The following is a 12,366-nucleotide window of genomic DNA, read 5'->3' as shown; positions in this document are numbered from 1 at the left end:
TATCCTGCTAAAGGGAAGCATCAATAGTGAAGCAGTATCAATATTAAACATGTATGCACCAAGTGGTGCAGCATCTAAATTCTTAAAAGAGAAATTAAGAGAGCTGCAAGAGGAAATAGATAGCAAAACTATAATAGCGGGAGATCTCAACCTTGCACTCTCAGAATTAAATAAATCAAACCACAAAATAAATAAGAAAGAAGTCAAAGAGGTAAATAGAATACTAGAAAAGTTTGATATGATAGATCTTTGGCGAAAGCTAAATGGAGACAGAAAGGAATATACTTTCTTCTCAGCAGTTCATGGAACCTATACAAAAATTGATCATATACTAGGGCATAAAAACCTCAAAATCAAATGCAGTAAGGCAGAAATAGTAAATGCATCCTTTTCAGACCATAATGCAATCAAAATAACATTTAATAAAAAGCCAGGGGAAAATAGACCAAAAAATAATTGGAAACTAAATAATCTTATACTAAAGAATGATTGGGTAAAACAGCAAATCATAGACATAATTAATAACTTCACCCAAGAAAATGACAATAATGAGACATCATACCAAAATGTGTGGGATATAGCCAAAGCAGTAATAAGGGGAAGTTTTATATCTCTAGAGGCCTACTTGCATAAAATAGAGAAAGAGAGGGCCAACGAATTGGGCTTACAACTAAAATTGCTAGAAAAGGAACAAATTAAAAACCCCCAGACAAACACAAAACTTGAAATTCAAAAAATAAAAGGTGAGATTAATAAAATTGAAAGTAAAAAAACTATTGAATTAATTAATAAAACTAAGAGTTGGTTTTATGAAAAAACCAACAAAATAGACAAACCCTTAGTAAACCTGATTAAAAAAAGGAAAGAGAAAAAGCAAATTGATAGTCTTGAAAATGAAAAGGGTGAACTCACCCCTAATGAAGAGGAAATTAGAACAATAGTTAGGAGCTACTTTGCTCAACTTTATGCTGATAAATTCGATAACTTAAATGAAATGGAAGAATACCTTCAAAAATATAGTTTGCCCAGATTAACAGAGGAAGAAGTAAGTAGTCTAAATAGTCCCATCTCAGAAAAAGAAATAGACCAAGCTATTAACCAACTTCCTAAGAAAAAGTCCCCAGGACCAGATGGATTTACAGGTGAATTCTACCAAACATTTAAAGAACAACTAACTCCAATGCTATGTAAACTATTTGAAAAAATAGGGATTGAAGGAGTCCTACCAAATTCCTTCTATGACACAGACATGGTACTGATACCTAAACCAGGTAGATCGAAAACTGAGAAAGAAAACTATAGACCAATTTCCTTAATGAATATTGATGCTAAAATCTTAAATAAGATATTAGCAAATAGACTTCAGAAAATCATCCCCAGGATAATACACTATGACCAAGTAGGATTTATACCAGGAATACAGGGCTGGTTTAATATTAGGAAAACTATTAGTATAATTGACCATATTAATAATCAAATTAATAAAAACCATATGATCATCTCAATAGATGCAGAAAAGGCATTTGATAAAATCCAACATCCATTCCTACTAAAAACGCTTGAGAGTATAGGAATAAATGGACTATTCCTTAAAATAATAAGGAGCATATATTTAAAACCTTCAGTAAACATCATATGTAATGGTGATAAACTAGAACCTTTCCCTGTAAGATCAGGAGTGAAACAAGGTTGCCCACTATCACCATTACTATTCAATATAGTACTAGAAACTCGAGCCTTGGCAATAAGAGCCGAGAAAGAGATCCAAGGAATTAGAGTAGGAAATGAAGAAATCAAATTGTCACTTTTCGCAGATGACATGATGGTATACTTAGAGAACCCCAAAGACTCTGCTAAAAAGCTATTAGAAATAATTCAGAATTTTAGCAAAGTCGCAGGATACAAAATAAATCCACATAAATCCTCAGGATTTTTATACATTACCAACACAATCCAACAGCAAGAGATACAAAGAGAAATCCCATTCAAAATAACAGTCGATAGTATCAAATATTTGGGAATATATCTACCAAAGGAGAGTCAGGAATTATATGAGCAAAATTACAAAACACTTGCCACAAAAATAAAGTCAGATTTAAATCATTGGAAAGACATTCAGTGTTCTTGGATAGGCCGACTGAATATAATAAAGATGACAATACTCCCCAAACTAATCTATTTATTTAGTGCTATACCAATCAGACTCCCAAGAAACTATTTTAATGACCTAGAAAAAATAACAACAAAATTCATATGGAAGAATAAAAGGTCGAGAATTGCAAGGGAACTAATGAAAAAAAAGTCAGAGGAAGGTGGTCTAAGTGTACCTGATTTAAAGCTATATTACAAAGCAACAGTCACCAAAACCATTTGGTATTGGCTAAGAAATAGACTAGTTGATCAATGGCATAGGTTAGGTTCACAGGGCAAGATAGTGAATAAAAATAGCAATCTAATCTTTGCCAAACCCAAAGAATCCAAATTTTGGGATAAGAATTCATTATTTGACAAAAACTGCTGGGAAAACTGGAAATTAGTATGGCAGAAACTAGGCATGGACCCACATTTAACACCACATACTAAGATTAGATCAAAATGGGTCCAAGATTTAGGCATAAAGAACGAAATCATAAATAAATTGGAGGAACATGGGATGGTTTACCTCTCAGACTTGTGGAGGAGGAAGGAGTTTGTGTCCAAGGGAGAACTAGAGACCATTATTGATCACAAAATAGAACATTTTGATTACACCAAATTAAAAAGTTTCTGCACAAACAAAACTAATGCAAACAAGATTAGAAGGGAAGTAACAAATTGGGAAAAAATTTTTACAGTTAAAGGTTCTGATAAAGGCCTCATCTCCAAAATATACAGAGACTTTAATTTATAAGAAATCAAGCCATCCTCCAATTGATAAATGGTCAAAGGATATGAACAGACAATTTTCAGATGATGAAATTAAAACTATTTCCACTCATATGAAAGAGTGTTCCAAATCACTATTGATCAGAGAAATGCAAATTAAGACAACTCTGAGGTATCATTACACACCTGTCAGATTGGCTAAGATGACAGGAACAAATAACGATGAATGTTGGAGGGGCTGTGGGAAAACTGGGACACTGATGCATTGTTGGTGGAGTTGTGAAAGAATCCAACCATTCTGGAGAGCAATCTGGAATTATGCCCAAAAAGTTATCAAAATGTGCATACCCTTTGACCCAGCCATACTACTACTGGGCTTATACCCCAAGGAACTACTAAAGAAGGGAAAGGGTCCTGTATGTGCCAAAATGTTTGTGGCAGCCCTTTTCATAGTGGCTAGAAGCTGGAAGATGAATGGATGTCCATCAATTGGAGAATGGTTGGGTAAACTATGGTATATGAATGTTATGGAATATTATTGTTCTATAAGAAATGACCAACAGGAGAAATACAGAGAGGCTTGGAGAGACTTACATCAACTGATGCTGAGTGAAACGAGCAGAACCAGAAGATCATTATACACTTCAACAATGATACTGTACGAGGATGTATGCTGATGGAAGTGGATTTCTTCAACATAGAGAAGAGCAAATCCAATTCCAATTGATTAATGATGGACAGAACCAGCTACATCCAGAAAAGGAACACTGGGAAATGAATGTAAACTGTTATTTTTACCTTCTGAATCCAATTCTTCCTGTGCAACAAAAAATTCGGTTCTACACACATATATTGTCTCTAAATTATACTGTAATATATTTAACATATATAACACTGCTTGCCATCAGGGGGAGGGGGTTGGGGGAGGAAGGGAAAAAATCTGAATAGAAGTAAGTGTAAGGGATAATGTTGTAAAAAATTACCCATGCATATGTACTGTCAAAAAAAATGTTATAATTATAAAATAAAATAAAAATTAAAAAAAAATTATTGTAAATACTTCTTTCTTACATCTTTAGTCACTGATCAGAGACTTACATTTCCCAAAAATAATTAATTACCTGGCAAAAGTGTTGCTGCATAAAGTACAAATTGGCATTATCCCTCTCATGATATAAAATATTTCTTTGATTCATTATGAATCCCTTCAAAACTATCAATCCAATTTAATTCATTGATGAATTAAAATTTTTCTTTTTAAAATGGCTCAAGAAAAGCTCACTAGCCAATAAAACTACATCATAAAATGCTACAGGAATATGATACTTAAGATATTGATGTGGTCTATAACTTGAAAGCAGAAAGCTCTTAGTAACAGTATTTGCAGAATGCAGAAAATAGCATGGTGCAATATCTGCAGTTCAGTTTAGTCATTCATAGCAATTGCCAGACTTGGACTTTGAAAGTTACATCAGCACTGTGCAGATTAAGAATCCAAAATGCAAAAAGAGAATCCAGTGTCTAGGAGGTACTTACTAAATATTTGCTGAACCATAAGATAATATGTCCTTCAAAATCCAGTAGGATGAAAATTGATAGAAGTGTCATCGTGGTATCAAGTGATCTTCTTAATTCATGACAATAGAATCATTAACTCAATTTGCCTTCTTCTTATTCAATTCTGGTTCCAGATCATCATCTAAATGTCAAAGATAGATATGGTCAACTAACTCAGTGAACCATATACCACAGTCTGGGTAACAAGAATTCTTCCATTTTTTCCTATATCTTTTATGAGGATTCAAGATTTTGCTGAAAAAAAAATTAATGCTAGGACTTTATTTCACTAGGACATAAACATATACAAATAGACACAACTTGAGACTACCAACATGCACAGAGAATCATTGGATCCTTTCAATCACTGTAGCAAACATTTTTTGCTAAGCATATATCTCTCCATTTTAGTCTTCATATCAGGATTATGATTTGAGTGATTTAATAGGTTCTGGGAAAAGAAAGACAAAAGTGAGACAGTCTCTAAGGAACTTAAAATTCCCCTTGGGGGAGAAAAGAAGAAAGCAGGGAGATACAACATGTTTATAGACAAATAAATGCAGAATATAATAAAATAACTCTTAATGGAAGATAGCATTTAAGCTGAATATTGAAGAGATCTAGAGGTTCCAAGAGTTGGAAGTGAGGAGAGAAAAGCATTCTAGGTATAGGGGGTTGCTTTATGCAAAAACACACGTGCAGGAGATGAAATGTTGTGTATGGGAATCAGCAGAGAGACTAATTGGAGTTAGTGAGAGGTAGAGAAAGAAAAGGAAAATTGAAGAAAAAGAAGGGAATCAATCTAGAAAGACAGGGTGGAGTCAGATTGTGTGAATGCAAAAGCTGAAGAATTTGTTTGCTATTCTATAAGCAATAGGACCTATAGGAGCTTGTTGATTAAAGGGGTGACATGGTCAGATCTTAAAAAATAGGAATATACATTAAGAATATCAAATTGGCAAATGTAAGGAAGATGGATAGAGAAAGAAGCTGGAGGGAAGGGATCAATTGCATAGTCTAAGCAAGATTGGGCTTAATTTTGTAGTGTAAGTGGAGATATAGGAACAGATGCCATAAATGTTGGGTCAGTAAAATATACAGAAACTTTTATTTCAGTGGGGAGGAAGAATGAATAATTAGGAATGTCATGACAGATCAAATACCTTTGGTGAATATGAAGCTCACTATTTTATGTTTTTCTTGACATTGATAATCAAAGGATCATGCTTCCCTTGTCTCCCAAGCAAGTGACAATTGAAAGATAGTCTAGTAATAATGAGAATCCATCCTCTTTTTGTATCTCTTTCATATCAGCCTCAGGGAATAAGAGTAGAATATCTTCTCCCTGCACCCCACAATCAATATGCATTTAGTTTTTTAAAACATATTAAATAGCATTTTGGATTATTTGGTCCATGGATGCTGGGAGAGCACTACTACCCATAAGAGGAAAGCTATGCAAAATTTTCTTTCTGCTGTCCCCAATAAAATGACAACAGCAACTCTTCCCAACTTTGTAGCCCAAGGACTTTGTGACCATAAAACACCATAGGCCTTGGCATCAAGTTGTTTCCCACCTGCAGATTGCCAATCTGGGCACAGACCAGTCTTACAAAGCAATTACTTTGATGGATGCCAACCTTGGATCCTCTTCCCAGAAATCACCACCAGTATGAAAAATAGCCAGTTAGGTTCAGAGATAAGCAATACTTAGGAGACAACTCAGCAAATGAAATTTGTTTAAGGCTAGTAAAATGTCTTTGGTCCAAGAGCAGCCCCTCTCACCTATTTAGAATAATATAGAGGCTCTTATAAATTGTTCAACAAAAGTCCTAGTGAAGAAGTTCTCTCTGAATTTAAATAAAATACAATTTCAACACCCACTGCAATTTAAAGCTGCTTCAGAAGCTAATTAAAAGAACTTCTCAAAGTTTTATCATTGATTTGATAAGAGGATCATCTAATGTTGCTAGGAGAGGTTTTTGTAATTTCTCCCCCTGGCTTTTCAAAAGAAATGAACTAATTTTAAAGGAGGGAAATAATTTAAAAGAGAAAAGGGCTCAATCAGAGATTTTTCTATTATGTCTTTTACCTTGGTGGTCCCTGATGGATCTGCAAAGTTTATTGCTTAACATTGATTGCACTATCATCATCTTTTGTTGTACAGAAAAGTTCTGGAGGTAAGTCAAAAGGCTTTATTCCCCTTATTTTTCCTTCATTTGTGCTGTTTCTTGTATTTTTTCCTCTTATTCCCAGCCAGTCACACTTTGCTGCAGGAAGAGAGTCTGGCTCCATGCCCAGGTTACAAAGCTATTAAGAGAGGGTATTTTTTAAAGGAGTTGTAAACTATAGTAAAATGCACTTATATTGAACTTCCTCCAACCCCCAAGGATTTCCAAGTACATACTTTCTAAGTGAAACATTCTTCACATAAATCCATAAAGGGGGAAATCCAATCAGCAGTTAGATAGAGAATTGGCTCACCTTGTAATAGGACTAAGTCTCTTCTTCTACAGTAGGAGAAACCCAGACTACTCAGTAACATATGAGATTTCTGAAGATGGATAGTAAGGTTTATCTTAATTTTTTAAATTAGTATTACTGATGATTGCTTTTCCTATGATAGTCATTTCTTCCATATATATATATATATATATATGTATATATATATATATATATATATATATAATTAGTATGTGCCTATCTGCCTCAGTTGGAATGTAAACATTTTCAGAGTAATGACTGTTTTTTACCTCTTCTTATATCCCCAATGCTTGGAACAGCATTCATAAATATTTACTGGTTGGTTTCTGGATATTAACTCCTTCTTCACTTGAATCTTTTTTTGTGACAATTAAGTAAAGATAATTGATACAGTGGCAGGGTCTGAAAATATACACCTGTCAATTCCAATAGACTTGGGATGGAAAATGCCATTAACATCCAAAGAGATGGAGACCGAATGTGGGTTGAAGAACAGTATTTTCATTTTTTTGTTTGTTTGTTTTTCCCCTTTTGGTCTAATTTTTCCTTTACAACATGACAAATATGGAAATATGTTTTAAAAGGTTATACATATTTAATCTATACCAGATTGTTTGCTGTCTTGGGGAGAACAGAGGTAAGGGAAGGAAGGGAAAATTTGGAAAACAAAGTCTTCTAAAAATGAATGTCCAAAACTGTCTTTACACTAGGACACTGGGTCTATATCTCAAAGAGATTATAAAAGAGGGAAAAAGACCCACATGTGCAAAAATGTTTGTAGCAATCTTTTTTTTATCATGGCAAGAAACTGGAAACTGTGTGGAAATGGGAAATGGCTGAATAAGTTATGGTATATGAATGTTATAGAGTATTATTGTTCTATTAAAAAAAAAACAATCAGAAGGATGATTTCAGAAAGGCCTGGAGAGACCTATATGAACTGATGCTAAGTGAAATGAGTAGAACAAGAGAATATTGTACACAAGAATCACAAGATTATGTGCAACTGGAATGGACTTGGCTCTTTTCATTGATAAAGTGATTCTGGCCAGTTCCAATAGACTTGTGATGGAGAGAGCCATATGGATCCAGAGACAGAACCATGGGGACTGAATGTGGATCACAATATAGTATTTTCACCTTTTTGTTGTTGTTTGCTTATTTTCTGTTTTCTTTCTCATTCTTTTCCTTTTGGATCTGATTTTTCTTGTGTGGAATGATAAATGTGAAAATATGTATTGAAGCATTACATGTCTAACATATATTGGATTATTTCCTGTCATGAGAAGGGAATGGGGAGAAGGGAAAAAAATTCAATACAAAGTTTTGCAAGGGTAAATGTTGGAAATCATCTTTGAATATATTTTGAAAATAAAGAGCTATTATTTTTTAAAGTATCTTTACATGAATTTGGAAAAATAAAATACTATTGAAGAAAAAAACTATGTCACATGCTGCCCTTCTCTCCCAAAAGGAAGGAGATTATTATCTATTTATTAAGATCATTATTGTTTTTTTCAATTATTCAATTTTAATTTCTTTTAGTGATATTTTCATTTACATTTTTACAGCCATTATGTATAATGCTTAGATCTGCTTTTCCCCCCTGTATAGCAGTTTATGCTAATCTCACATTCCTATGAATTCTTCATATTCATCATTTCTTACCAAACAATAGTATTCCATTATATTCATATAACAAAGTTTGTTCAGCTGTTGAACACCCACTTTGTTTCCAGTTATTTGCCTCCACGAAAAGTGTTGCTATGCCTATTTTGGTAATATAATAGATCTCTCTGTTTTCAGTTTCTTGTAAGTATATGGCCAATATTGGGATCTCTGAGTCAAATGATGATGCTGTGTAGCAGTGTGCTGGCAATTTTTTTTTAATTAAAGCTTTTTATTTTTAAAATATATACATGGACAATTTTCAACATTCACCCTTACAAAATCTTGTGTTCTACCAAGAGATCATTGTACATGGTAACAAGATTATATGAAGAACGATTCTGATGGGTATGGCTGTTTCCAACAATGAGATGAATGAAACCAATTCCAATGATCTTGTGATGAAGAGAGCCAACTACACTGGAGAGGACAGTGGAAACTGAGTATGGATAACAACATAACATTTCACTCTTTTGATTGTTGTTTTCTTGTACTTTGTTTTCTTTCTCATTTTTTTCCTTATTGATCTGATTTTTCTTGTGCACCACTATAATTGTAGAAATACATATAAAAGAATTGCACATGTTTAACATATTGGATTACTTGCCATCTAAGGAAGGGAATGGAGAGAAGGGGGGGAAATTTGGAGCACAAGGTTTTGCAAGGATCAATGTTGAAAATTATCCATGCATATGTTTGGAAAATAAAAAAACTTTAATTAAAAAAAAAAGAAAAAACATCTTGCGTTTTAAATTTTTCCCTCCCTTACCCCCATCCCTTCCCTAGATGGCAAGTAATCCAATATATGTTAAATGTGCAATTCTCCTACACATATTTACACAAATGTCATGCTTGTGCTGGAAAATATATTTAAGAACCAACTCTAAGAGGAAGATTTATGCAAACATTTTAAAATGTAATATCTATACCTTTTCCATCACTTTCTTTAATCTAGACTAGGGGTTCTCAAATTATGGCCTGGGCCAGATGCGGCAGGCTGAGGATATTTATGCAGCCCACAGGGTTATGGCAAATGGGCTGAGGGGCGGAGACAGTGTGAGCTTTTGTTTTTACTATAGTCCAGCCCTCCAATAGCATGAGGAACAGTGAACTGGCCCCCTAGTTAAAAAGTTTGAGGACCACTGATCTAGACAATCAACAAAATAGTACACCAAGCCCTGATTTGTGTCATTTTTCCTGATTCCTCAATTGTAAATGCTTCCACTGAAAATGTAACAGTGAGAAACAGTATGAACTTGTTCTAGAACAACACATTTGATGCTACCATCCCTCAACTCAATAGTAACCCCTAACTAAGTTTATGACCAACTTGTGGAAAAGTTCTGGAACCTCTATATCTTTATCTTCTCTTTGAAGGAACCAGTTGAAATGTATCAGAGTGGAGGGATGGCACAATTATGTTTTGATAGGCTTCACTCTCAGTATGCCCAAAGTCGAGGGGTGAACTAGCTCTGAGATATGTCCAGCCTAACAGCAAGCAGTGGATATTGTTTTTGATCTTCACAATTTGATCCAGTTTTCTGGAGGTGAAGGGCGTGGCACAAGCAAGGGAGGGTATTAGGAAGAGGAAGGCTCCATTCTGTCCATCACAGGCACACGGTTCTGAATATGTCTGTTTGAAGAAATTTGAATAATGGCTACAAAAGAAAGTGCTAACGTCTTTGGTTCTGTATCCTTTTAGTGGAATATTTAGATTCCTTATTACCTGACAAGTATAGTTTTAAAATGTTTGGATTTACATGGTGAATAATGCACAAAGTAGTATTGGAAAATGGGGATCTATCAGAGTTCATGAAGTGAACTGTTTCTTGCTTTGTTTACTAGCATTTTTGTTTGTTTGTATGCAAAAATATAAAATTCAAAAAGAAAAACTAGAAACTTGGGAAGGCCAGTGGAAATGTCTCATAAAAATTTTCATCTATCACTTTTGTATTCAGCTACCTTTGATTTGTGGTACTTGATATTTTACAGAATATTTTACTATTCCTTATGCTCAAGACAGAATGTCAAGATGGCAATACTATTGGCCAGATGTTTTGGTTATGCAGTGATTGAAGATACCTGGCACTATTTCCTTCATAGACTTTTATATCATGAGTGTATCCATAAAGTTCATCATGAATTTTAGGCCCCTATTGGAATGGAAGCTGATTATGCACTTCATCTTAAAGCCCTCATTCTTCAGATTTTTTTAATTGGAATTTTGCTTTTTTGTGACTATGTAGTCCTCCTTTGGGCATAGGTCACAGTTTGATTAACAGAAACCATTGATGTGCATGTGGTTATGATACTGCTCTCAATCCTTTGAAATCCATACCATTTTATACTGGTAAATGGTATCATGATTCCATATCATGATTTTTACTACATGAACTTCATTGGAAATTATGCTTCAACATTTACATGGTGGGATAAACTCTTTGGTACAGATTCTCAATATATTAGTTACACTGAAAAGATGAAGAAATTGCAACATTGGAAAAAAAAGATCAAATAAACATTTTGCAAATATTCCAGAAGATAAACATGCAAGAGAACAGTAGTTAAAATTGCTTAAAGGAGGACAAAATAAAGATGCATCCTGGCTATTAATAAAAGAACATTTTATAATCTTGTGTTATCACTCTAGTGAGAATTTGTTCTACTTTACATAAAACCTTTGTGTATATAGAAACATATATATACATAATATATATTTAATAATACATTTAGTGAGGAGTTTAAAAGGCCATGTTACAAAAAAAGCAAAAAGCCTTAAAAATATTATATAGATTTTTCAAGCATCTTTTTTTAAATTGATAAGACCATAGATCATGAAGGAATATAAAATTGAACAATAGCATGCACTTTGTGGGAAATAGAATGCACTTTGTGGGAAACACAAGCTTGTGGTCATTATCTTTCGTCTTTTGAAACAAGTATTTTTAATAGTTTGCCTAAAGATCAAAATATCAAGAGTGTGTTTTAGATTTTTCACTGAATAGATCAAGCTTCTAATTCAAGGAAGTCTTGACTGGATATGAGTTCACCAGTAGCCTTGTATTATGATGAAGCATAAGATATATGGGAAAGGCTGGACTTTGATGGTTGTCATTCAGATCTTGTTTCTCCTTTCAAAGGATTCCTATTTGGATACAACATGCTGCTGATAAAATCAAATTAAACAGTCCTGGATTGAGCCGAGTAGCAGATTTTAGGCTACATTTTCCCAATGTACTTGATGTTTAAAAAATTGAGGAGCTTTTCTTACTATTCTAATTTTTTTTTCTCTCATGTCTCCAGCATTTACATGATTTGAATGTGTATACTGTTACAATGAACTGACTTGCTGCTGTTTGTACTTGTGGCTGTTGGAATAAACATGTTTCTGATTTGTGATTTTAAAAAACGTACCCTGATATTATAGTGTCCTTCTTGGTAAGAGAATATAATTTTGTGTGTGTGTGTGTGTGTGTGTATGTGATATTTTTATCATGTTTAACATATATTGGATTACTTGCCATCTGGGGGAGGGGTGGGGGAGGGAAATTGGACAAAACAAGGTTTTGCAAGGATTAATTTTGAAAAATTATCCATGCATATGTTTTGAAAATAAAAAGCTTCAATTAAAAAATTAAAATTAAAAGAGTATATATGTGTTTGCAGTTTACTTAAATACTTCAGATTAATAAAACATCAAACATAGAATATGTTTTATTTAATAGAATTTTAAACTATAATAGGCTCACAACCCTTATCTAAATCTAGATCTAGAGACAATAAAAACAAAAC

The 12,366-nt window shown here is 33.6% G+C and overlaps 1 protein-coding gene across 1 annotated transcript; it reads left to right on the top strand.

Moving 5' to 3' along the window:
- Window positions 1–10,228: 10,228 nt before the first annotated feature.
- Window positions 10,229–11,092, top strand: MSMO1 (methylsterol monooxygenase 1). The gene is given in 6 exon segments (XM_074297325.1): window positions 10,229–10,271; window positions 10,274–10,300; window positions 10,303–10,608; window positions 10,611–10,871; window positions 10,874–10,941; window positions 10,943–11,092. Coding segments are annotated over 6 exon segments (855 nt in total).
- The last annotated feature ends 1,274 nt before the right edge of the window (window positions 11,093–12,366 follow it).

The sequence above is a fragment of the Sminthopsis crassicaudata genome, chromosome 3 (assembly GCF_048593235.1).
Source record: "Sminthopsis crassicaudata isolate SCR6 chromosome 3, ASM4859323v1, whole genome shotgun sequence".
NCBI lineage: Eukaryota > Metazoa > Chordata > Mammalia > Dasyuromorphia > Dasyuridae > Sminthopsis > Sminthopsis crassicaudata.
The sequence above is the reverse complement of the archived record's forward strand: the minus strand, read 5'-3'. Positions and strand labels throughout refer to the sequence as shown.